This window comes from Ylistrum balloti, unplaced genomic scaffold (genome assembly GCF_031769215.1).
Source record: "Ylistrum balloti isolate Yb309-2 unplaced genomic scaffold, AGI_CSIRO_Ybal_v1 Utg371598, whole genome shotgun sequence".
In the NCBI taxonomy this organism is placed as follows: Eukaryota; Metazoa; Mollusca; class Bivalvia; order Pectinida; family Pectinidae; genus Ylistrum; species Ylistrum balloti.
This window is the reverse complement of record NW_026782820.1, coordinates 23,838-51,696: the sequence shown is the minus strand read 5'-3', so window position 1 is coordinate 51,696 and position 27,859 is coordinate 23,838. Positions and strand designations below refer to the sequence as shown.

Sequence of the window (27,859 nt, the reverse complement as noted above, 5' to 3'; positions counted from 1 at the left end):
AAAGCTTTTAAACTCTTAAGTTAAAATTCAAAGTGTTGCATCAAAGTATGAGAATGGTTGGTTTTATTTTTATTTAATTGTATTGTTATCAACAATTTGTACTATCAAATTGTAATCCTAGTTAATTAAAGCATTTTTATTTAATGAGTATTTTTTTAAAATGCATCCCATGCTTTGTGATACAAAGCATGAATTTTCAGACTGTTAAATTCGGTTTAGAATATTATAAAATGCTTGATCAAGATTTTTATTAACACATTTTTTTAGATACCTGTAGGTATCTGTTTCTGCTGAACATCGAACCGAAATGCTTGTTTCAACGATTTGATTGATCACGTGATCAGATCAAGAGGCGACGTGCGAAGGAATTATTCGACGGAATAGGAAGTGAAATAGCGATAAGCTCAGAAAATATGGCTTTGACACAAATAGGAATGGTAAACAATCCCGTAAGTAATACACCATTACTAAGTTTTGTAAAGTTGTATGTTGAATGCACATGACAATATCAGTATGCCTATAAAATCTAGAACTGATGTGTGAAAGCTCAGGCCTGGTGCACGGCTGTGTGTATGCGGTGCTTGACATACAGGGAATGCATTTAGTCGTGTCATTAGATACGTTGACATTTCCATTTTGTCTTTTAATTAATTGATTCTAATTTACTTTTAGTTAATTGCCACATTTTGTTTGTCGTGTACGATATAAAAACAAATTACAATCGCTGATTATATCATTTAATCTTTTTCCGTTATTGATTTTGATTTCTGTGTAAATGTTGTGTGAAAGCGAAAGTACTTTTTTATACAAGTTTTAACTATGTTAAATTTTCATCAGACATAATTGTTCTTTTATCCTCAAAATGTCTTAGTCATGTCTGAGATTTAATTATTCTTGGGTGTTAGAAGAAAAGTACACTTTTGTGGTTCCAAGAATTAATAGCCTTGCTCAAGTCCTGGATAAATGAAATCGCCATAATGATTTTTTCTACTGCAAAATAAGATATAGAATAAGATGAAACATTGCATAAGAATACCGTTATAATCACAATAAAGTGGTTTTATATTTCTAGATATTGTTGTGTAATATCAGAGACATATATAACACATATATACATCTCTGGTAATATGTAATTATTTTATACACAAACATAGATATAAATATTGTGTATTTCAAAGTCTGTAATTTACGTAACTCCGGTAAATACTAGTGACAATATACCTCTCGGCTAGTAAAAAACTTGTTTTTACCTGTAGCTTAATCAGTTGAGCATAAGACAAGAAGGTCAGGGAATCATAGTGGAGGTATACAAATAAATAAAAAAAATGTTACATTTAGGTGTCCCTGATTGGGACTAGGGAAAAACATACAGTGTAGCATTACTTTAATTTACAAGCATCACTGTACTCTTGAAAACTGAGGGACAAGTTATTTCCATGAGGAGAAGTATGTAACTCTGGAAGGAAAGAACTGGACTGTTAGGATAGTGATAACCTCTTGTTAGCTTGATCAGTTTACTGTAAGACAAGTAAGCTATCAAGCCGTTGTCCCCATTGTGGTTTATTTCAGGAAATGCTTGGTTGGCGACAGATTTCCCATCTACGTGGCTTCACTTAATGTCAACGGTTGTCGAGAACTCACACCATGATATTGAACATGAGTCAAATCTCTTAAAACCTTCAAATAACTTTCTGTGACTAGCAAAAAATTAATACCTAGCCAGAACCATGATATTCAGCTTGTAGGTTTGGAATGAAAGCAGACGATGAAATTTGTGAATATGAATTACTACCATATTGAAGGTCACAGAGGTCAAAGTCTTCCAGCAAAGCATTTTTTACTTGTAGAAAATCAGTAATTAGCCTTGATGGTTATAAACAAATTACAAATATATATTTGGTCCAAATTAATTGAATATACAAGGCGAAAGCTGCAGGCCTATTGGGACTCTTGTATGATAAAATATAAGATCATTGTTAATGTTTACAGTATACCATTAAAACATGACCACTTTTACTCTACACAAAATGACCCTCAAACTCGTCAGCAGGTAATTATACTAAAATCCATTTCTTAATGCTACAATAAAAGCTTTTGATATGATAAGTAATATATAAAATTAGTTGTGTGTACCTTTTAGATTAAATTTGATAATTAATTGTGTCGAAAGATAAAAATATATTCTTTCAAAAAGCAATAGGTCGTGGGTCATGATATTTGTGTAGTAACATGTTTGAGGGATAGAATGATAAGTTTGCAGATATTGACTGTGAGCTAATAAACTATTCTTTGTTAGTTGTTGAACAGGTGAGCAATTCTAGCCCATGGAGCTTCTGTCATATATAGGTCTTTATATTCAGATGATAATTCAAGCATATAAGCCTCTCTTTAATATAAAATAAGCTACACGGAACCATTTTTTTCCTCACTCAATATGTAACTTAGAAATGAGTTGTAGCCTACATTTAGTTCCATATGACATCTTATAAGCTGACTCTTTAATAATTTGAATTTAAAAATGATCCAGAAAACATACAGAACAAGCCAGTACCATCCAGCACTGTGAATAAGAAATGTTTTTAGTGACCTGTTACAGCCCCTCAATGTAATTTGTGTAACATATTTTTACTAGTCTGATCTAGTGCTTTCAGATAGAAATCATCCTATACAGCACTTTGTACATTGACAACATTCCTTTGCTTTGCTGTTTCAATATGTTGACACTCTTTTTAGCTAAAGAATGGTGTCCAGAAGCATGCCGTGCATCCTGTATGACATTTCACTATCTTGTATTGTTTTGGAAAGCAGGTCATTTTTCTGTCAGGGTTTTTCAATGCAAAAAAAAAAAAAAAAAAAGAGTTATTTCATGGCAGCATTATAAATGAATATCTGTATTTAATTTTGAGCCTTAATTGCAAGAACAAAATGCCAAATGCCAAACGAGTATGACATTGAAATCTGACACTGACCTAGTCCTTTCACAAGACTTTGTAAATAGATACAACATTTAAACCAGTAATGACTGAATCTTCTCCTCTTTAATGTTGCTTGTGTTTTAAAAAGCAATATCCTGTGTTTAGTTTTATATGCTGCGAGTCTCATCTTAGAAATCATGATAATGGCACAGGTTTGCTGGGGTGTACATAATAGCTGAGATCCTTATAAATGAGACAGAATGAAATATAAAGGAAAGACACGAGACTGAATGGTATGAAAATGATAAGTGGATGTTTGATATGTATTCCAGCCTATCCCTTACACTGGGAATATTCCTGGAGGTCTTCTACCAGGAAAGCAGATTTTCATCCAGGGAGTCCTCCCTCTGACGCAAGAAAAGTAAGTATATCATGAATTTCGCATTTTCCTCAGAAGATGTGATCAAATTTTAAATCATATTGTTATATACAAAAATTATGTGTAAGTATATTTGTACTTAAGTTCACAGCATGATTATGTATCAGTATGTCAGATATATTCCATTGAAAGAATTATCATTAGTCTATAGCTCTTCATGTTGACTATGTATCAATGTTATATCAGGCAAGACTGAATCACCCCAATTAAGCAGCTGTATGTAAAATCAATGTGCTAAATCATATTTTGTTTCCATATTTTTGAGATCATAAGAGTTGTTAAATCCAATTTTAAACCCCTCAATTCTCTCTCTGTGATATATATATTGAAAGAGGATTAATTTTTCATTACAAATAGTTATTGCCTTTACTTGTCTTAACTGTGTAAACTGATACTTGTTACAGCTTTACAGTAAACCTGCAGTGTAGCACACAGACCTATCCCCAAGTTGAGGTTGCTCTCCACTTCAACCCTCGTTTTAATCAGGGGAATGTGGTACGCAACAGTCATGAGAAGGGGTCTTGGAAGAAAGAGGAAACATACGGCAGCTTCCCTTTCCACCCAGGACAGCCATTTGAAATGATAATTGCAGTGGAAATTAGCCAATATAAGGTTAGACAGGTCTTTAATCATAGAAAAGGCTAACATTACATGAACATGTTTGGAGACAACTTGGATAGAGTTCATGTTTCTAGGTCAGAGTTGCTATTTATAGAAATTTGTCGTTGATATTTACATTAACATTTTCTAGTTATTTGGTCATCTGTCATCACGAACTCTCTGCCATACGTATACTTTTTTATATTTTGAACTCCTCAAGCAACGGATTGAGCTGAAACTTGCCTGAAATGATCCTGAGATGGCCCTGAACAAGTATTGTTGTTTTTCGGGTCAGTACAAAATTTAATATGGCCACCATGACCTTCATTTTTATAAACACATGTTAAACTTCTTAAGTTCCACTGGTGCCATTGAGCTGAAAATTGGTGGTAATGTTGAAGAAGGGAAGCCAGCAAAGTGTTGTTATTTTTCAACCTCAACAAAAGTTCAATATAGCAACCAAGGAGGCCGTATCGTAACATAATTGTGTAATCATGATTCTCAAGTTCTACCATGTGATTGAGCTGAAACATGCCTGAAATGATCCTGAGATGGTCCTGACTAAATGGTGTCAATTTTCAGCTCAGTTTGTAATCCAATATGGCCAGCTTTTTGATAAACATATCTTAAAACTTCTTCTTAATACCACTTGTGCCATTTAGCTGAAATTTGTGGGGATATTGAGAAAATAAATTAGGAGTCTTTACTGCTAAAATATTCCATACTGTTTTCATCATATAATAACTACAGGTATTCCTATTACTATCATTACTGTTGTATCATATATACCAGGTAAATCTTTATAGTCAGATGACTGTGAAGGCCCACTATGTTAATGATAAAAATCTACAGAGCATATCAATATGTGACAGATATAGTATAGAGAGATCAATATTATCATTGATTAAGAAATTACCTAAATTTTTTTCATCTCACAGATTGCAGTCAATGGCCAACATTTTACGGAGTTCCAACACAGGATTCCAGTCCACCTTGTCAACACCATCAACATTTGTGGAGCTGTCTCCATATTCTGTATCAGATTTGATGCTCCAGGACAGGTTAGTTTTTATATAGTTTAAATTATTCTTTATCAATTCATACCACCATGTAGATGTAGGGAGGTTCAATTTTATATTTTAAGTTTGACAAATATATCAAAAAATCATTTTTTTTAGGATTCCAGGAAAAACAAAAAACAAAAACAAATAAACATGTAACTAGTCCATCAAAAAGGCAGGTTAAAAGGTTAATTTTTTCATGTCTAAAAAAGAAATGGATCGAAATATCAAAATACATGTTTTTGGGTTCGAAATTTGTGCACTGGCCAAATCCACACAGAAAAAAGTTCAAAGCAAGTAATTGTCATGTTTATTTTAAAAAGAAAAGTTTAGAGACTGTTAGATGTATGTATATATCTGAAATGTTTGACAATGGGATAAACTGTACATCAGATTGTGTTTCACCCTTGCAGGCAATGCCCACTGGTTATCCACAAAATTTTGGTTATGGTCAGCCTCCAATGATGCCACAGCCACAAGTTGGTTTCCAAGTGCAGCCACAGCCTGTAATTGGGTTTCAGCAAAGTCTGAATTACACAGAAGTTGTGAACCCGGTGAGTGGATATCTTTTAAAATTTATTTCAATTTTTCAAAGTAAATTTTAAAATGATTAGATACAATTACTTTAATTAGTGCTAGATTACATACTTTGATACGTCGTGAACCCGGTAAGTGGTTCTTAGTTACTTAATTTCAGTTTTTCAAAATTTTACTTATTCATTTTCGAACATATTTACAAGATGTTTATATATTGTATGTATGTGAAGTAGCTTGGTAATTTATTAGCATAAACCTTAGAATACATCATGTGTTTGGTAATATAAAGATATTTAAGACATATTCTTTTCCAGGTTGAATTCAGAACTTATCTTCAAGATATATTCTTGACTTCAAAAATAATTTTCTGAATACCTAGTACGATTGGCTCCAAATTTACTACACGAACAGCTTAAAAGTTGAGGAGACTAAGGATTGAACACATTTTTCTTTAGTGAAGACAAATTGAGTTTGCGGAATGTCCGGTACATTTTTACTCTATGTTTGTAATGAAAACTGAAATCTGGTAAATGCTGGTGTTTAGTGGTCTATATTTGGGGTGAAATAGGTACTCACAGTGTCACCAATTGTAGAAGCAAAATTTTATGTAAAATATTTGCTGGTTTAGTCTATTCAGATCAAAGCTTCATACAGTGCTTCCTCATTCGAAGTGCTTGATTCAGATTGTTCATCGGGTCAAAATGTTAGATGTCAGAGGTCAAGTTGTTTGTTACACCATTAGATAAGCTCATTGAGGTCAATCTTCTTAGGATTGCTTTTAAGGTCATGTAACTAAAGATAGAAAATGAGTTTCATGTTTCAGTATGAGAGTTTATACCTGAAATGCTTCATTTTCGTAACTCTTAATTGAATCAACTGATTTACTGTTGACTGCATTTATACAGGCAACTAGACATCCATCTGCTTGTAATTCTGTAAGAGATGCTTTTTGGTTTTCACAGGCTGTACCTTATGTGGGTGAAATTCCGGGAGGATTGGCTTCAGGCAAGTCTATCACCATCCAAGGAGCACTTCCTCTGACGCAGGAAACGTAAGTCCTTCTACATTGTACATCAAAACAGTTATATAGGACACAAAACATTTCCTCATAAAATGATGTAACATATGAATTAATGTACTGAAACTAATGTAACTTGGTATTGAAATTATGGTAAATATGACAGCTGGGTGCTATATCAATTGTTAACTTGGTATTTTCATTATGGAAAGGGGGATGTAACTATTGCGACCTGATATTGTAACTATGGTAACTTTGTGCTGTCACTGTGGTAACTAATGATAAGTAAAGACATTGTATGGAAACTGAATACTAACTATATTTAAGTTCATGGTAGTTCTTTTGTTCATTAGATTTGTGATAAATCTACAATGTGGTCGGCAGCAGTATCCGCAATTAGAAGTGGCTCTCCACTTTAACCCACGCTTTAATGAAGGCTGTGTGGTACGGAACAGTCACCAGGGCGGCGCCTGGAAGAATGAGGAGAGATTTGGAGCCTTCCCGTTCCATCCTGGACAGAACTTTGATATGAAAATTGTGGTTGAGTTGCGCCAGTACCAGGTAGAGTTTACAAGACAAAATTGATTATTTATTTAGCGACTTAGTGTGATATATGATCACTCAGGCTACATCAATATGTGTTTGTAGTGTAAGTAATATCTTGAGAAGCAGATTTCATTTGTATTTAACTAATAGTGTCATAGCATTAAGTATTAGCTCTCAAGGTTGAAAGGTCACATTTGACAGATTATATAAAGTCATTGAACAATGATACATTTTACTTCTATGTCTGGGATTGGGAATATTCATGTTTTACAGACAACGATCTTGCTTTGTATAGCTCTTCTGTCTCAAAGTAAGTGAGCTAATACTGAAAGTCTAATTTAGAGATGTGTTTGTTTTCTATCAGACTTTTTTTTCTCTCCTTCTAAATGATATATCTCAATTACCAAATGAAATAGATGATCTTTAACACAGACTCGCTTCAGGAGATTTGTGGTACTGTAAGTCTAAATCATTTGATAAGATCAGCTTTTCAAGCTGCATTCAGAAACTTTTTAATCAAAGGTCTATATAAGGTTCAGAATGATAGTCTTCTCCGCATAAGTTTGAAGACATCATATTGTCTCTCAAATACAACATAAATGGAATATGCTGAGGACATTATTAATTATGTCAATTTCTCTTTCAGATTTTTGTGAATGGGCAGCTCTTTACTGGTTTTCAGCATAGGATTCCATTCCATAAGGTCAACACACTGAGTATTTCCGGAGGTCTGTCAATCTTCTGTGTGCGCATTAGTAGCTCGGAAATGGTGAGTTACCTACTTCTACTTTTCCACCAAAATTCTTGTCTTTCCAATGACAAGAAGTTCCTAATAATTATTCACGTCACTAATGAATCTAGCTTCTCCATTTTGATACCCATCATAGCAAAAATTAGTGAATGCTAGATACCTTCAGCAACACTTCTAGTGAATGTCATTTCCAATGAGCCCCATTTATTTGTTGCTAGTCACAGAGATGTTGACACTGTATGTTCTGTTTAAAAGAGTGGTTATCCTGCGCAGTTGTTAAATGTCGCCTGGCCAGAAGGGCCATTAGTTAGTTAATGCCACTTTAAACTTCTTATTCCTGGTAACCAGAGGCCAAAACTTGTTATATTTGACTGGTAGCTACCTTAAGCTAGACAAGGTTTGCAAAGAAATTAAAATTACTTTCACTCATATTTAAAGTCACAGGTGTCCAGTGTGTTAAAAACACTGAAATGATTCCTTAGAGGAAGTGAAATGCCTAGAATGATGATATTTTATAGGTTCATAGAATGAATCATCCTGGGATGAAGCTGATCCAAATTTGCAAGAAGAAATTATTTGAACTTGTATTCAAAGGGGTCAAATTTGTGAAAAGAATTAAATGTCCACCTTTGATTAAACAAAAGGCCCAGAATCCTGATAGTCTCTTGTAATGACGCCCTGAAAAGTTGGCAAAAAATTATCTGGACCCATATTCAAGGTATTTGAGGTCAATTTTCAAAACACCTAAGACTTCTTCTGATAAACCAAAAGGTCTGGAATCAAGATATTTATGAGTTCTTGTAATGCAACTCTACAAAGTTTGTATACAAGGTCACAGTGTCATGATATTTAGTTCGTACCTTTTGAAGGATGAAGAGAAACAAAGTTTGTAAAAAGAAATTTCTGTAAACTGTGATATTTTGCCCCCATTCAACTTTCACCCTTTTCATCAATTAACAGGCAGTGCAAATTTAATATCAAGGTGAAAATTTGTTATACTGATATAATACTTATATATAATATTCTGGGGTGAAAATTTCCAATTATTCTGTACGTTGACCCATATTCAAATCTTAAGGGGACAAATTTGTTAAAACACTTAAAATAATTTCTTCTTATTAGCCTAGAATAATGGTATGTTCATTAGAAGTTTCTGGCATGAAGAATGAAAACAAAATTGAATTGAATGTCATAGTAAATGCCACTACGATGTCGAGGGCAATACATGTCGACTATATCAATGTGTACTTTACTGGGTAGCATATTATTATATTAAAACATGGAATGAAAGGTGATGTAACAGGTAAGTAATGATAGTGACAATAAATGTAATACATGGTATATGTAACTATTCAGAAATTTGAAACCTTTTAAACTTAATTAATGTAGCATGTTTGATATAATGTTCAAAGGGAGAGATTTCAACAGCCCCTATCCAACCCCAAGGAGGGCTTAATGGTCTTGTGAGTCAGGGTTGATGACTATATGTATGGACACTAACAATAACAAGTCTCACTGTTTGATATGAATTCTTATCTACTACATCATTTGATTAATCAGAGTTTAATACATTGCTTTTCGTGTGTGGATTTTGCTGACCAGAACATCTTTTAATATTTTTATTTGCATGGCATGTCAGTTACAAATAGGTTTATAGTTCTATTGCTGTTAAATGTTTACAAGGGCTGACATGAATGACTCTGGTAGCTAAGGATGTTTTGTCCATCATTTACAATGTTGATCAGAATTTATCATGCTCTTTACTAAAATGTATGCTATTAAGCATTTAAATTATAAGTAATTTTCTCAGAAATTTTTTATTATCTGTACAACTTTATTTCCTTACCAAAGCTATATGAAAAATTAAGTTCTGTTTTTACTTGAGAAAGTTTCGTACTTGATAACATTTCTACATGTGTGTTTGCAGTTTTGTATATATCATTCTATAAGTAAAATAACTGCAATATCTTTCATGTATCATTAAACAGATTTTCTTTATAAGATGAAGTGTGTTGTAATAGCAAAATAGCCATCCGTTAAAGTTAAACGGATAAAAATCATAATTGCTTGATGTTCCGTAGAAAAAACAAATCTGAAGGGTCTGTCAGTATATCAAACACATCAAGTATAGTATATATCTGATTAAAGAATTCACTGATGCCTTGAACAAAGCGAAAACATCTAACTTTGCCATTTTTAAAATTAAATGTTTTTTTTTGATGATGCGAAATCTGCTGTGTTGTTGACTAATTGTAAACTTATGTATATTTTTTAGTTTTTATTTTTTTTCCAAAAAATTCCTTTTTATGTTAAATAATATGAAAAAGACAATTATAGCTCAATAAAGCTGTTTATATTACTTTTAACAGTTCATGGAAGTAAGATTTGTGTATTAACATTTAACACAAGATCAACAATAGTATATAATTTTCCTGTGACTATGTCATACCTTTTTTATCAGATGCTGTTTCAAAATATTAATTATGAATTTAATTATTGAAAATGAACCCCTTTGGATGGCTTTTCCCATCTTTATCTATTTTGACAAATGATTGATCTAGAGAAAATGTATACTGTGATCTAAACAATCGTAAAGGAAACTAAACAAAGGAAATATTAATGTTAGGCTGAATATTGATGGTAAAGCTGTCTCAGATAAATTTAAAGTTGCCAATATTTTTAACAATTGTTTCTGTAGTATTGGTGCAGAAATAGACAAAGACTTTGACAACAGTTTACTGACTGTTGAAACTTTCAATACTGAAAATTCATATGAAATACCATACATTACTCCTGAGTTTGTATCCAAGCAACTTGAGCACATGTCTGCTGCCAAAGCCACTGGAGTTGATGGTATATCTGTAAAGTTATTAAGTGTGCCGGTGATGCGATTGTACCACCATTAACATTTCTGTTCAATACATGTATTAGATGTGGTAAATTTCCTACCGAATGGAAGAGAGCAAAGGTCACTCCCATTTTTAAAGCAGGTGATCTTTATTGTGTAAATAACTACAAACCTCTATCTGTGTTATCTGGCCTTAGTCAAATATTAGAAAGGCACATTCATAATACTTTCTATGAATTTTTATCAAGTAATAACCTTATAAGTGATTTCGGTTTCCAACCTCACCACTCAACCGAAACGGCTCTATTGCATGTCTTAGACAAATGGTTTAAAAATATAGATCCAGGCTATCTCACTGGTGTTCTTGTTATCGATCTATGTAAGGCATTTGATACAGTGAATCACAGTGTACTTTTACACAAACTTAAGTCAGTTAGCCTTACACTTTTTTCAGTCATATGTATTTGACAGGTCTGAAGCTGTCAGCTATAAGGGTGTACTCTCTGAGTTCCAGCCAATTAATATTGGTGTTCCACAGGGCTCAATTCTTGGGCCTCTTTTCTTCATATTGTACATAAACGATTATCCAAAGTGTTTGAAAAACTCTTCTGTTACCGTGTACGCAGATGATACATCGCAATATATTAAAGTTAAAACAGTTGAGGTACTGGAGCAAAAAGTGTACGAAGACTTAGAATGTACATACAAATGGATGGAGAATAACATATTAAGTCTCAATCTCAACAAAACCGTTTGTATGTTGATTGGTTCTGTGCAAAAACTTGCAAAATGTAGAAATCTATGTTTGAACTTTAATGAGAAAGTCATTGAAACAGTTGATTGTACCAAACTTCTTGGTGTTTTGTTAGACAAAATACTGTCACGAAAAAAACATTTTGACAATGTTTGCAAAAAATTATCTAAAAAAGAAAAAGTTCTTAAAAGACTTTGACCATATATGTCAGACTGTGTTATTTTGAAAGTCGACCAGATTATTGTCTTTCCACATTTTATATATTGTTCAAGTGTTTGGTGTGTTCCCAGCAACAAAATGTTCATTGAAAAAATTCTTAATCTACATAAGAGAGCAGCCAGGATTTTACTCAACATCAAAGATATTTTAATTTCATCTAGTAATCTTTATAATGCATCGAAATGGATGGCTATTCCTGATTTTTACAATTTTAGGAAAGCTGACTTTAAACATTCTTAATGGACAAACACCATATACTTTAAATAGTATGTTTTCTTATGTCAGAGGTGTCTGCAGTAAATCTACCAGAGCAGCTACAAATGACAAACTCTATGTTCCTTTAGCCAAGACAAGTATTTTTAAGAGATCTTTTAGCTATAGTTGCTCTGTTTCATGGAACAGTCTAAGTGAAGATATCACAAGGACTTCCAGTGTTGATGTTTTTAAGAAGAAATACATTGAAATGTTTTACAACCAGTAGGCTATATGAAGAAATACCTGTTTGTCTGTGATACTTTTCATTGTATATACATTACATGTACATAGCTCTATGAATTGTTGACTTGTAACTTTTTATTGTCTTATTAAACTTTTACATACATATGTCGACACTCGACAGCACGGCCATATTGTTAACAAGATTTTATCTATATATGTCATCTTGTCTTAATTAAAGATGTGATTATTATTAAACAAAATGTTAATAAAAACTAGCTAGTCCTCCACTTATTGGTCACAGGTTTAAGGCCAATGTGGGACAGTCACCAGGTACTGGTCACAGGTTTAAGGCCAATGTGGGACAGTCACCAGGTACTGGCCACAGGTTTAAGGCCAATGTGGGACAGTCACCAGGTACTGGCCACAGGTTTAAGGCCAATGTGGGACAGTCACCAGGTACTGGTCACAGGTTTAAGGCCAATGTGGGACAGTCACCAGGTACTGGCCACAGGTTTAAGGCCAATGTGGGACAGTCACCAGGTACTGGTCACAGGTTTAAGGCCAATGTGGGACAGTCACCAGGTACTGGTCACAGGTTTAAGGCCAATGTGGGGTACAGTCACCAGGTACTGGTCACAGGTTTAAGGCCAATGTGGGACAGTCACCAGGTACTGGCCACAGGTTTAAGGCCAATGTGGGACAGTCACCAGGTACTGGCCATAGGTTTAAGGCCAATGTGGGACAGTCACCAGGTACTGGTCACAGGTTTAAGGCCAATGTGGGACAGTCACCAGGTACTGGTCACAGGTTTAAGGCCAATGTGGGACAGTCACCAGGTACTGGTCACAGGTTTAAGGCCAATGTGGGACAGTCACCAGGTACTGGCCACAGGTTTAAGGCCAATGTGGGACAGTCACCAGGTACTGGTCACAGGTTTAAGGCCAATGTGGGACAGTCACCAGGTACTGGCCATAGGTTTAAGGCCAATGTGGGACAGTCACCAGGTACTGGTCACAGGTTGCTGCTTTTCTCTATAATAATGATTGAATGTTGTGAAGTTTGTTATTAATTGTTATCAATTTATTTTGGTTTTAATGTGTTAAAGTTCCTAAATTTTACTTCTGTTTTCATGAAATTTATGTCTCGATCAGGACACCAAAGATTTATAATCTCAACCTTTCCCAACCCCTTTTCTGAAAACTCCTACCAGAAAAATTGCCACATTTTGAAGAACTGTCATCACTTAATTGTACATTCCTTAATCTTAAAAGGAAGAAAAATAGCATTGATATACCCGTAATTATGGTGCATCAAATTTGAATGTGTAGAATTTTAAACATTGAAATGAAGTTTATTGAAAGTCCCTTGAGCTCATACATTCAGCACCACTAATCAAATGAATCACTTTCATTTAGGACTATTTAGTGCTGTAGAATCATCCATCTTTTATGTGTGGTGATCTTGTGTGATTTGACACCATTTTTCCTGATTTTTGCTGTAGGAGACCAGGTCATCTCTTCATGAGTCATTTGTCTCTGTCTATCAGGTAATAATATTCTCCTCTCATAATACATCTACTACCATTTCATGTGACACTCTCCTGTTTTAATGTTGTTGTCCTGTACAAACTTTCACACAATAATTACATGACTGGTAATAAGTACACCCATATATCTATTGGTATTCTTGGAATTTACCAAAAAAATGAATGATTCATAGCCGTTTGTGAAAAACTCACCCCAGATGACTTGGAAATGGAAGTAAAGTAATGATTTAGCCCCTGGGCTTATTACAAATGAATAAATCACTGTAGACCAATACTAATTGGTGTTGAGAGGGACCACAGAATCTCACACATCTGTTACCAAGGGTGAAACAAAGTATAGCTGAATCGACAGTACATTGTTACCATCATGTTTACTTATTTTTTCTATGAAGTGTTGACTATTTCATCACTTTAATTTTAGTTAGTTGATTTCGTACCATCTTGTACGCTATGTATGTCAGTGGTAGTACGCTTCACACTGGTCATTTTTCTGATGAAGGTGACCGTGTAGTCATCAAAACGTCACCCTCAAATCTGCTACTGGTTGTGTTATAAGAACTTCTATTCTATTGACATTACATATAGGAACCTGAAGAAAATGTTCCAAAATATCAATTTGTTGATAATTCCAAACAGCTAAAGAAGTTGTTGGGCCTATTACCATGAAAAGAAATTTATTGATAACACAAGAAAAAAAAGTGACCTACTGGAAGCCATCTTGGATTTGGCAAGTAACGTTTGTTATAGCTATTTTTTGAAAAGAAATGCTTCATAAATCTTTCTAAAATTTCTTGTATAGATACCTCTTGGACCCTTATTGTGCCTGTTTGATTTTGGGACTCATCAGAAAAAATAAAATGGCCGACAGGCAGCTATCTTGGATTTCCCACAGTTAAGTTTGTTATCCCTGTTTCCTAAGAAGAACTGAATGGAACTCTCTCAAATTTCATATGTAGGTTTCCCTTTGTCCTTGGCTGTGCCCATTTGATTTTGGATATGATCAGAAAGACAAAATGGACTTCATGGGGCTATCTTGTATTTCACCAAGTGAAGTTTGTTATTGCTATTTCTTGAGAAGTACTCAATAGATCTTTCTCAGATTTCATATGTAGGTTTCTCTTTAACCCTAAATGTGCCCATCTGATTTTTGGACTGATCAGAAAAGCAAAATGACTGGCAGATGGGCATATTGAATTTTCACTTTGAAAAGTTTGTTATCATTATTTCTAGAGATGGGCAGCCATCTTGGATTTCCATAATTAAAGATTGTTATCCCTACACTGAATGGATCTCTCTCCAATTTTATACGTGTTTTATACTTCGCTCAGCTAGAGAGAACTTCTCTTAGCTTGATTGGTTGGGCATTAGACTAGTAAGCCAGAAGGTTCCAAGGTGCAATCCTAGTGGAGGCATGAAAATAAGATAATGATGTCTGTTACATTATAGCAAGATATATTTGCCAACAAGGCGACCAGCTCTAAGTCTCGGTGACAATTTTGGGCAAGCCACACAGGCTTTATGTGAGTAATTATTTTGAGCATGCAGGATATTTTTGGCAGGAACTTGCATGTGTTTCATGTGGTGTGCCTGCTAGGTGCATGGATGAGGCCCAAGAGGTTCCTTGTTGGCTCCAGACTACATATACAGGCACTATGGGTTACTGCAACATTCCTGCTTGGGAGTTGCCTGACAGCATATAAAGGTCTGTAATTACATTGTGTCAAGGTCCCCACCTTCCAGTCAATTTTCAACTAATCCTTATTCTAATAGAGCACTACACAAAGGGCCAAGGCAGCCTGTTAGGGTCTTTGGATGGCTAGCCACAACCTCCTTAACAGTCTAAGGAACCAGAAATGTCTGAGACAACTAAAGGAGACCCCTGATGGCACTATTTATATGTAGGTTGACAGTACCAACACCATTCCTAGCCAGCAAAATGCCCACTTCATGCCTGCTTCATGCCTGCTGCATGCCCACAGGATGCCAGCAAGATGCCCAAAACTGACACATGCTGGCATGACTTGGCCAAAGGTCTACTGCCAACCTACTTTCCTCAACTGAGTTAAGTGCTTGTGACTTGCAGTCACTACAGGCCTTCTCCCAGTGTTCTACTGATTGAATTCAATGGGCAAACTTCAACATCTTGCCCAGATTAGTTATACAAATGTACAATCTTCATATTTATTTACGATAGATTTGATGTATACTTTAGTGGATGATATATTTTAGAGGGAGAAATCTGATGACTGTTTTGTTCAAAATTAAAACAACATATAGACTATTGGAGAGTGGCTTTATAAAGTTTAAAATACAGGTTTTTTTTATTTTCAAAGCCATCTAGTTCTACACCTAGTTTCGGGACAGGAATAGGCTATCAAGCAGCTGGCTCATATGCCCCATCTTTCCAACCGATTATCAATCCGGTAAGTTAAACAGATGTGAACTCTCAGCTGAGACAAGGTATCTCAGTCATGGGATAGAATGTCTATTTATAGATTAGATGTGTGCTTACATAAGTCTTTGTCTTGTCATTTGATTATTACTTGCAAAGTTCAAAGCAACTTGAAAGAATTCTTTTAAACCATTTTTTCTCAAAAAATAAATATCAAATGCCATTCTTACAAATAAATTACCAATTACATTGGAAATAGACAGGCTCTATTGGTGCACATCTGTTATGGTAGTTCTTTTAAGTTTTTTGAGAGATTAATGTTTAATCATTGATGTGCTTTTTCCCATATGCATGTTGGAATTTATATGTACTATGAATGCTAACTAAAACCTTTTCAGTGTCAATATTTACCATTGTTAAGTATCAATTGGAGTCTATCAAAGAATGTCAGAGGTATCTTGCAATACATTTTTAAAGATAATTTCATAATAATGCTGATGATAAGAAGTTACATGTGGCATTCATAGATAGTATGAATGTGATCCAATTTGGTGGAGCTATTTGTCCTTTTGTACAAAGGTACACCTTGTCATTACGATATATATGAAAATTCTCAGGAATTGATTAAAACTAATTAAAAAATTTCCATAATAATGAAAGCTTGTATTAGAAAAGAATAATGAAGTGAGGATGATATTTTATTGAACGAGATGAGATAAACAATTTTTTACACTGACATCTGAAATGTTGTCTTTTTTTATAGCCAGTGCCTTTTCTGTCTGGGATCCCAGGTGGTGCTGTTCCAGGAAAGATGATCAATATCATGGGTAGTCTGGCCTCCATGCCATGCAGGTGAGTTTCTAAATCAATCCTAGAAAAATATCTCGGTATGAATAACACCTATATGTACATTCACTATAATCCTTCCGCAACAAAGGTCAAGGTTAAATGATTTATAAGATGAGGTCTTCTTTATACTGTTTCACTAATTCTTCAGTGTTTTAAGCCACCATGGTTGAGGTACAAGACTTTAGTTATTAGAATCTCTAAAAACATGAGTTTGATGTAGTGACATACACAAGGAAGTTTTCTTCAATAAACTAGCCATGTTGTTTCTTTGTGTGGAGATAGGATGGTTGTAGCTGAATAAATGAATAAAAACACTGTCATAATACCTACTTCCAAAACAAACCAATAGATCTTTTCCTTTCTCAATGATAAAAAACTATCTAAATAGATTGACAAGATTATTTCTATGTGACTGATTGCAGTAATGGGCCCAAAAGTAAGTTACTATATAATATGGCATCTTCTTTTTTTATTAGTTTTTAGGTCACCCTGAGACTTTCGGGTGACCTATTGCAATCCCCTTCTGTCCGGGTTCATACGTCATAAACTTTAAACATTTTCTTCTCTTTCTGGAAAGCTCCTAAACCGATTTCAATGAAATTTTACAAAAATCTTCCATGGCTAAATGGGCACCAGAATTGTAAATTATATGGTCCCCAACACCCAGGGGACTAAGGGACAGGGCCAAAAGTGGTCAAATTGATTGAAACTTCAAAAATCTTCTCAAATCCCAGGTATGATAGAATCAAGTACTCTTCAAGGACAGAAAGGCCTTCAGATGCTTTATCAAATTGTCAATTTCATGACCCCAGGGTCTCACATTTCCCCCTGGGAAGGGGTTAAATTGACTATAGTTTATATATCGAAATCACATTTTTGATCATTATTTGTTTATTTTTTATTGGAAATAGTTCAAACTGGCATCGGGTATTATCTTTTCTTTAACCAATGGACCAAATGTTTTAATATTTGGTTGGCATGTTCCTAGGATAAAGCCTGACAAAGTTTGTGAAAAGAAATGACCTGGACCTATATTCAAGGTCACATTGGTCAGTTTTGTTAAAACCTTTAAACGACTTCTTTTCATGAACTAAAAGGATAAGAGGCATGATATTTGTCTGGTATGTTTCAAGGATGAAGCCCGACATTGTTTGGAATAAGCAATAACTTTGACCTATGTTCATGGTCACAGGGGTCAATTTTTTAAAAATATCTAAACAACTTCTTATGAATTAAAAGGCCAAGAGGCATGATAGTTGATCGGTATATATATATACCAGGTGAGTGCTGCAGGCCCATTGTACCTCTTGTATTATAAGAATATATTTATTAAAAATACTGCTGACTAATCTCAGAAGCAACTTCAAACTCTACGTTTGTAGCTGATATTTAGCTCTCATCGACAAGTTAAGCTTCTCAAGGGCCATTTGAATCCAGTTATTACTAATGAGTCATTTCAGAGTGAAGGAACTTCTCAACAGTTTCTTTGTAGTCAAGTGTGACCTTGCATTACTAACCCAGGTAATCCACAAAGTTTTATTATTATTCTAGCCACTTCTGTATTTTCTTAGAATCTCACAGGAATAAAGTGACTACTGAATCTTATAGAGTCTAGATGTAGAATCTACCAATAGCTTTTCTTACGTCTTACATCTTAAAGAGTCAAGTTTTTTCTGTGTAGAGTTCAGAGGCAAGAAATGTTCTTGATTCAGTGTCAAATCAGCTACTTTCCTCTCTACTTTTCTGTTTTTCTAAAGAGCTTTACCGTTGTCTGGTTTTGTTTTGCTTATCCGTGAGTAGCCCAGGATTTGCCAAATGAATCATGTTGCTATTGTGATATAGTTTTTAGGCTGTTTTATACACAAAATAAACGACTGAACTGTTGATGGGTTTTGTATAAATCCTATGTGTAGTAATAATGTCATATTTACTGATGATTATTGACAACAAATCAACTGTGTTAAAAAAAGATACCTTCAGAAGAAAATTTCAAAAAGAAAATTCTTTAAAAACTACACCCAATAATCTATTGCATCATTATTTCTGTGAAAATTGCATTTTTTATCTTTTAAACTTTTCCTAAAAATTTGACCAATTATTTTTTGAATGTTTGTTCTTGATAACTCTTTATGAAATAAGCATACTGCTCAAAGGCTTATTTTGTTTCACTTTATAAATAGGTCACATGTGGAACATTTTAGGAACAAAAAGGCAATTGTAAAAAAAAAAAAAACATAAGAAATATCAACATTTCAACATTTTTATTAAAATGCAAGTTAGGTGGAAACAAACACAAAAGAAAGATTTGCAAAGATGTTCAGGAAGAGTAAGTGTCTTCTCTTCATAGTCAACACTTGCCATATAGATATGGTCAATCCAAGTAGGTAGTGTCACTTTGTAAATTGAAAACATGCAATTTTTTTGTTAAAATCTTACTTTACAGGTTCCATGTGAATCTCCAGGAGGGAACTCAGGACAGCTGTGATGTTGCCTTCCATATGGATGTGAGATTCCGCTTCGGAAGTGATGGGAATATCATAGTGCGAAACCACATGTCCCGCGGCACCTGGGGCATGGAAGAGAGAACTATTCCATTCTTTCCCTTCAGCATTGGGGCTTCATTTGATATGATCATACTGGTAGAAACAACATGTTTCAAGGTATGTTTTAGCAAATTAAAACAAAGCCTACCAGACAATATTGATAAAAATGTTTCAGTGAAATTAAATAAATGGTTGGACAAAATTTTTTTTGCTTTTTTAAATAATGGCTGTTTTACTGTTTTGTATAGAGCTTTTATCAAGATTTCCTGAATGCTGAGCAAGGTTAAATTTTACTACAAATTAATTATATAATTGAGAAATACATGTATAATTTTCCCATGTTATGGTTGTACATGTCTTGTTATTGTTTACTCTGGCAGAAAACAAATTATTCCTGTCAAAATTAGAAAACATAATTCTTAAATTTTACAATAGAAACAATAAATAACTTGTGATAACAGTTCAGGAATGTAAAAACTTTGCTCTAGTTTTCTCTACCAGCAAGAAAAAAATATGCTTTGCCATTTAGACACATCAATTGTACATAATGCTTTGCTACTAAGCAGGTCTCTTGTTGAAAAAGTGTGATGGTGGTGGGGAGAGTTGGACATATGCAGTTCTCTTGTTGAAAAACAAAATGTGATGGTGGTGGGGAGAGTTGGACGTATGCAGTTCTCTTGTTGAAAGAATAACAAAATATTGAATTTGGTGGTGATGCAGAGTGTTGAGTTTATGCAGTTGTCTGTTTAGAAAATGAAAGTTTAGAGGAAGGGATTGAAATTTGCTGCGAGTAAATTCTGTACTCCGAAATATATCACTAGTAGTTTTAATTGATCAGACTTGTAATTTTTCTATTGTATTATTACAGGTTGCCATCAACAACAAGCACTTTTTGGAGTTCAAACATCGTCTACACCCTCCTACTCGCTACAGCACACTCAAGATTGGTGGTGATGTCAGATTGTCTCAGATAAGGTTCCAATGAGGACAGGAGTATAATCAGTGCATCATCTCCTCATCAGATGCAACAGTTTACTTTATCAATTTTCATTATGCAGTGTTTATTTTAACATCAGATTTACAAATAGTTTTAACTCTGATATCTGCTACTTTTATCGCATACCTAGATCTTAGTCATGCTCATATGTATAATTAAAGCATTTGATTTTAAAATTTCATATGTTACAGGTGAACGTTTCATATAAAAAAATCTTTGTATCAAAGTCTTGAGGAACATAAAAGTAACCTTTACATGGTGTGGAGAAAACACTTGTGGTATCTATGTAGTGTGTATTGAACTTTATGATGGGTCTGAACTTCATGTACCAATAAGTACACATGAATTAAAAGTGAAGTAATTTTTTTGTAATTTCTTCGATGGTTTAGGGCTAGACATTTCTTGTAGTAGGAAGTAAATAAGGCCTAATTCCTTTGAACACCTGTAGTCTGGTATGTTCTTTGTTACGACGGAAATCAAAATTGACATAAATATGTTTTACTTATTAATTTTCTTGATATATATTTACATTATAGCCAGTACATGGTGACGTGCTATTTACTATATATATATATATATTAGAGAAGAAATTCGCATACTGTAGCATTTCAAAGTCATATCTAGTAGTAATTAGCATTATACAAGTCAGTGTTACTGAAGAGTTTCAATCAAACAGCATAATTTTCAGTACAGTAGTTAACTATATTTATTTCTTACTGAAGTGCAGCTGTCAATTTTGCAATGATTTTTTTTTTTTTTCTTTTTTCTTTGACTGAAGGCCAGAATTTCAGATTGGTTTAATAAATTATGATTGTGACAGCAATTTCAAATACATATTCCAAAAATTACTCACACATTTGACTTAGATAAAAAAAGAGGCAGTAGTATGATGTTCATATGACTATTAATGTTTACTTTTTACATGTTTTAGAACCAAAATCTCAATGATAGTAATCAAAAGCAAAGAATATGTTGTATGACATATGATTGGGACCAAATTTATTGTATTGATGTATAATTGTCAGATTAATTCATGATTTGTTTGGATTTTTATCTTGACTTTTAGACATTTTTCCTTTGCTATGAACTGGTACTGTACCCATGCTTGAAATATGTCTTGATTGCTTTAACTAGTCTATTGTCAGAAGTTCAGGGGCCTGTAAGGTTGTGCCATATTATTCTAATCTTGCCACTGTCTGAAGGACATTAGTTTCACTATTATCAATTGTGCCATAATCTTAATGTTTCTGTATCATATATGGATTGTGCTTGGAATTTGAGGAACCAGACTTTTTAGACGCCCTTTGTATGACGGGACGTATTATGCTATGGCGTTGTCTGTCCGTCCGTCCGTACATTGTAAACTTTCCTAGTCTGGGCCATAACTATGTGAGTCCTTGGTCTATACAGAGTGTCACATATAAAAATTGCCTGCCTTGCATGCATAGTATCTGAGTTATTCCCCCTTAGTTGATTTTTCGTAAACTTCCCTTGTTAGTGTATAGTGTATGTAAATCATAAGTTTAAATACTATATTAGTAAATGGTGGTATGACATGGCTAAAACTTCCCCAAAGGATATTCAGATTATTCCAAGACAACTTAGTTATACAGTCAAATACTGCTTCTCCATCAAAGACTGGCGACGGGTGTATATCGTGCCTCAATTAGGCCCTTGTTATTGACTGTAGCAGGCAAAGAATGCTGGAGTGGTTGGGTTCATTTTTGCCTTTATTTACTAATCAGGCATTGCTTTTACTTTGTATATTTGTCTCATATTGTTTTTCCTAATGCACTTAAAGGAATAGGATCTTCATCGTCTTAGAGCAAAAGATAGTGTCAAGTAATGCTGTTTACTCTCTCAACTAGTTGTAAATCTTGCTGTAGAAGTCGGTATCGAAGGAGGCTAGGGGTTTTTTTTTTGCCTTTTTTTCTACGCTAAAGCTCCATTATGATAGCAGGAAGTACTGAAGAAGCCAATGGATTAAGATTCTAGTTTATTTTCTGTTTTAATTTCCAATTACGGATGTCACTTTGTGTTAACACAGCTACAAGATAGGTGTTCAGAATTGAATATTGTGTCTGTATTGTATACTGTATATCTGATCTCATTAAAAGTGAAAACCAAATATTCATTGATAGAATCCTGATATGTAGCAAAATACCTATTTCCCATTTGTAGAGTTTTTATTCTGTTTTGTACTGTAGTACATTTTAAGTGGTGGTTGGGCTTAATTGAACCAGATATTCCATAGCTAACATGGATTTTTTGGTTTCCTTAATTGAAAAATTATGCTTATGTAAGATATATGTTTGAGTTTTTTCTCATAGAAATTTGAGTTTGGGATTTCTGTTCAATTATTAGACTTTAAGTCTTTATTTTGCATTGATAGAAACTTGAAAAGTCAAAAGAGAGTTGAGGTCACTCAAAAAGCATTTAACCGCCCCCACCCCCCACCCCGCCATGCTTATATGCTATGTTAAGTATTTGTTGACTTTTTTGTTACTAATTCTTGTGTTGTAATGATCACCTTGGAAGTTGTATTTGTTTATTTACTAATTTTATGTAAACTAAAACTTATTAATCAGTTATTTTTGATGTTGCTGTTTATTTTAATAATGTTAATTAGGTTAATCCTTTAATCACATATTACATGTACCAGCATTTAACAGCTTTGAAATAGCCAAACTGCATTGAAGCCATATAGATGAAAAGTGATTGAGTCAAGCCTACCAAGAGCTTAAAGTAAAAAGAGTCTTGTATACTATATACATATATATTTGTATATAGACGGATGGTGTTGAGAAGATGGATGGACTCTGTAGACATGTGGTTTTGGACAGGTTCCTCAATCAACAAGTAGCCTCAAATGACAAGTGGTTTATATAAACAGGTAGCTTTGATAGAAAATTGACTTTTTATAATTTGTCATAATTCACAAGTGGCCTTAAAAAATGACCTAATAGTGACCTTAATCAACAAGTGACGTATAGCAACCTTAACACACAATTTACTTTGTACTGACCTGAATACATGATTGACCTTATACTGACCTAAATACACAGTTGACCCTACAGTGACTTTGATAAACAAGTAACCAGGCCAGTGACCTTAAGAATCATTTGGTCTTTATGTATTGAATAGAAACATTTTCTTGTGATGCAAGTTGTCAATTTTTATATGACTTCTTTTTTGAAACCATTCCAAGCTGAGAGCAAACAACAGTAGCAGACCATGTATTATGTCTCAAAGTTGGACATACACATCATAGTGAGATTGTTTATTGTACATGTATATTGTCTGTGTTACACCGAATATTCAGTCTGTAAAACAGCAATCTTATTTTCATTTTTTGTTTCCCATATATTCTAAAATGGCAATAAAACTGAGAAAAATGGTATCAGTTTGATATTTTGAGTATTTAATACTGTAGTACACCTAAAGTCATTGGTTTACAGAGGTAATATTGGTGTAACATTAAAGTCAATTAATTTTTTTTTATAATTAAATAAATGTTTGATTTACTGCATTGAGTTTTAGTTCTAATTATCATTTACTATAATGACTATCATATTAATTGTCTGCAATTATTATTGTACTATACCATTATATTTGTTACTTTAATTGATTTAAATAATTTCTAATGATGCTCCAAAAAACCACCAACAGGAAGAGTGATCAACATCAGTTGGAAAACCTTGTTTTGCAACTGTTGTAAAATAAAAAAAAAGTTTGTTTAGTCTACAATGTCTGATATGAAATAAATAAAACTTCCACAGCATTATTCACACACGGTTACTATGAAAGCAGCTCATACGAAACATGATCCCATGGTTACCAAAGCGCCCACCATTGTTTGAACTTCCTTTGTTCTTTAAAAGTGGGATCTTTTTTTAAATGCAAGTGTGGGATGCCCCTCCCACATTCCTCACATTCCAGTGCACAAATAAGGTGAGAAGCACTCCGCCAGGGTTTTCTCCTTGGATATCCTAGGGATTCTACTGTAGGTATTCTTTTGTTCCTTATGTAGTTATTGTTAAGCCTGTTTGATAAAGATTTAATGGAGTAGCTACTGGGATGTGGAATTTGAGCCTAAATGTATGCACAGCAGTCCTCGCTGTTGACTCTTTGCTGTCCAGAACATGTAATCTATTTCATATGAATGTGTATCCTTGCGTCATTGCTAGCTTTTTTATTTGTGTGTGTTCTATATTGTGTTAATACAGATCATCACTTTTAAGACTGTATCTGAAATTGAAATCAAATGACTTGAATTGTTTTTCATGAGAAACTAAATCGTCCATCGTATATACCCACCAGAATTGGAAATCAAGAACACGACAGATTCTACTACATCAGCCGCTTATCTCGATCTTTTCCCGAAGATGAAACCAATTATGACAGAATTCTAACAAGCTGTACGATAATAGTGATAATGTTGGGTTCTTTATTGTGAGTTTTACGTCTCTGGATTTCAATATCTCAGCGTCCCCAAGGTGTTTGCATGTTCATTCTAAATTCAAGGGCCTGTTCCCATTATCGCGATTTTCGTGCAGGATTTCGATAGCTGACGGACAAACTCACAACACATATGGAGGTTGATTTAAATTATAGGGAAGGTTTGCAGTCGTCATAGTGATTGAAACATTTCATTGCTTTGTACGATATGAAACTGGACTTTTTGATGCTCGTTGGTTTAACTGTTGGTTCCGTTGTTGTATATTCATTTGGGAAAGTGACCTTACCTGCTTAGATTTACCACAGTTTATTTACATGGTGGGTGTCTTTGATGAAGCAGCGGATGCTTACTTTTCCGGAACACCTGGTTTTATTCTCCATGTACATTTTACAGGAGTCGCCGAGCAAATCCTTCTTTTGTTTCATATTTTACAAGTTTTATGGAATTCGAATTTGGACTAACATTCTGTCCACATGTTGGCATTCTCATGCTATTTTTATATTAGAGTATTTTATCTAAAATATTAAATCGAGTGTCTGGATTAGGCTTGCAGCGTCCTAGGCATAAGCCTGAGTTTTATATGCATATAGGTATTCGCTTTCGCCAGGGCACACTGTTGTCAAGTGATCACTTTTTTTAACCCAGATATACTCCAATCGATATTTTTAATCTGTATACTTGATATTTGACTAGACAATTACATTCTGTATATTGGTTTTGATGTGTTCAATCTCGGGCATAAAGGGACCAGTTGTAGTTTAAAACCTTCTCTTTGTAAATGATGATACATCTTGTTACAAAGACGCAAATATTTGAACAAACAACATCCACCCGTATTAGATAACTGTATTTTTTCTAATTGGCTGCAAATCTTTTGAAATACAATCTCACGTAAATGAGGGGCGTGCCTGTTTTTTAGTATGGTTATAGGTATGTGTATTATAACGATACATTTCTTTTTAGGCCTACGTTTTTTTACCTTGTAAAACCGATCTATTTGTTGTTTTTGTATAAAAATGCAAACACACAAGCGGTTTGCCGGTTAACTGGGCCGTTTTCGGTATATAACAGACATGATCAGGTGCGCGATACACTCTGTGACATTTTATCGCAATCAAACCCTATAGGCATGTCATGCTAATCAGTGTGAAGTCGAATGTTGATATACACTTACTTGTGATTTTAAAAAAGTGGGACGAGTACCAGGTCAATAAGTGGGTCTTTGTAGTGTCAAGATATAGGACGAAGTTTTCTGCACCTGGAATATAAAGCATAGCCTTTACTGAGGTAGTTGTGTATTGTCATCCTTACGTAACGTTAACAGGTAGGAATTTTTCACATAAAAGACTGTCAATAGTTTTTTGTCGCTCTATACAAAGTTATGTAATATAATTCCTAATACTGGATGTTACCCAAGGAGTGGACCTTTGGCATTTTATCAATATATAATCAAAGTACTGTGAGATTCTGAGGTCTCTAACGTTAAAGAATTTAATGGTAATTGGCGTGAATGCTGGACAGAAACACCAGTATATAAAAGTCATTTCATTTTATGATGCAACTGTTTCAAATAAAACGATACCAAATGAAAATTCAACCATTTTTTTTTTCAAAAATGTTTGCGGTATTGATTGCATTGAGTCCATGATGAAGGACACCTAAAGGGTTTCCGATGAAATGGAAAATTGATGAATTGGTTGGTTAATCATTTCAGCTGAATATTTGGAATATTTGCATAGATTATTAAATATGTTGAGTTTTTGTCACATTCTTTTGTTGTGATGATGATGATGATGATGGAGATCAACGATAAAGGGCCTATTGTTCTGATCCTAGTTAACAGTATATTTTTTACAACTTACATGACTGTCGAAAGGCGCAAAATTGAATCATATGGAGAATATGTTGCTGTATAACTTGCCCAGATAACATGAGGATAGTGTAATGGGTCTATTTCCGATAGGTATGTTTAGTTGATAGGTATGTTATCGTGTTCATTTCATGCTGTAAATGAGTAATACCATTTAACTGTTAATATCCAAGACAGCCGAGGCTTTTCTATCCAACTTCCTATCCATTTGCCCAGTCTATAATCACTGTTAAGTATCAATAGGACATAAACTGCAAGAAAATAAGGGGGGGGGGTTGAAACAAGAGGCCCAGGGGGCCTGTATCGCTCACCTGGATCATTATGACCAACATTACTATATATGTGCATATGTTCCACATTTAACACATTTGACCCCTGTGACCTTGACTATGGGTCAAGGTCATTTCTTTTACTTTCTTGGACTTCATAAAAGGAACGTACTGGCCAAATATAATGATTCTAGGCTTTTCGATATTTCAGAAGAAATTGTTTAAACGTTTTAACACATTTGACTCATGTGACCTTGATGATTGGTCAAGGTCATTTCTTTTAGCAAATTTTGTAGGACACCATAAGAGTAACATAGTAGCCTAATATAATGATTCTAGGCCTTCCGGTATTTTGAAAGAAGTCGCTTAAAGTTTTTAACACATTTGACCTCTGTGACCTTCAATATGGGTCAAGATTATTTCTTTTACTTTCTTGGACTTCATAAAAGGAACTATCCAGCCAAATATAATGATTCTAGGCATTCCAGTATTTTGGAAGAAGTCGTTAAAAGATTTTAACACATTTGACCTCAGTGACTTTGAATATGGGTCAAGGTCATTTCCTTTTTTTTACAAACTTTGTTGGGCTTCATCAAAGGAAGCTTCCAACCAAATATAATGATTCTAGGCCTTCTGGTATTTTGGCAGAAGTCGTTTAAAGGTTTTAACACATTTGACCTTTATTACCTTGAATATGGGTCAAGGTCATATCTTTTTGCAAACTTTGTTGGGCTTTATCAAAGGAACCTTACAGCCAAATATAATTATTATAGGCCTTCCGGTATTTTGGAAGAAGTCGTTTAAAGGT

General features: G+C 34.1%; 1 protein-coding gene across 2 annotated transcripts; it reads left to right on the top strand.

Annotated features, from left to right (window-relative positions):
* Positions 1 to 402: 402 nt before the first annotated feature.
* Positions 403 to 23,930, top strand: LOC132563124 (galectin-9-like). 2 transcript variants are annotated; one of them, XM_060227883.1, is made up of 13 exons: positions 403 to 449; positions 3,248 to 3,336; positions 3,759 to 3,966; positions 4,893 to 5,015; positions 5,429 to 5,569; positions 6,515 to 6,603; positions 6,924 to 7,131; positions 7,763 to 7,885; positions 13,628 to 13,672; positions 16,006 to 16,095; positions 16,828 to 16,916; positions 19,357 to 19,573; positions 20,325 to 23,930. In XM_060227883.1, the coding sequence occupies exons 1-13, from the start codon at positions 414 to 416 to the stop codon at positions 20,439 to 20,441; spliced, it is 1,575 nt and encodes a 524-aa protein (XP_060083866.1). In that variant the 5' UTR covers positions 403 to 413; the 3' UTR covers positions 20,442 to 23,930. The 2 variants fall into 2 exon arrangements, with proteins under 2 accessions (XP_060083866.1, XP_060083867.1); XM_060227884.1 differs by lacking the exon at positions 13,628 to 13,672.
* The last annotated feature ends 3,929 nt before the right edge of the window (positions 23,931 to 27,859 follow it).

Coding starts and splice junctions, on each gene's coding strand:
- LOC132563124 (XM_060227883.1), top strand. CDS start 414: ATGGCTTTGACACAAATAGGAATGGTAAACAATCCC. Junction 5,016..5,428: donor GATTTGATGCTCCAGGACAG/GTTAGTTTTTAT, acceptor TCACCCTTGCAG/GCAATGCCCACTGGTTATCC. Junction 7,886..13,627: donor GCATTAGTAGCTCGGAAATG/GTGAGTTACCTA, acceptor TTTTTGCTGTAG/GAGACCAGGTCATCTCTTCA.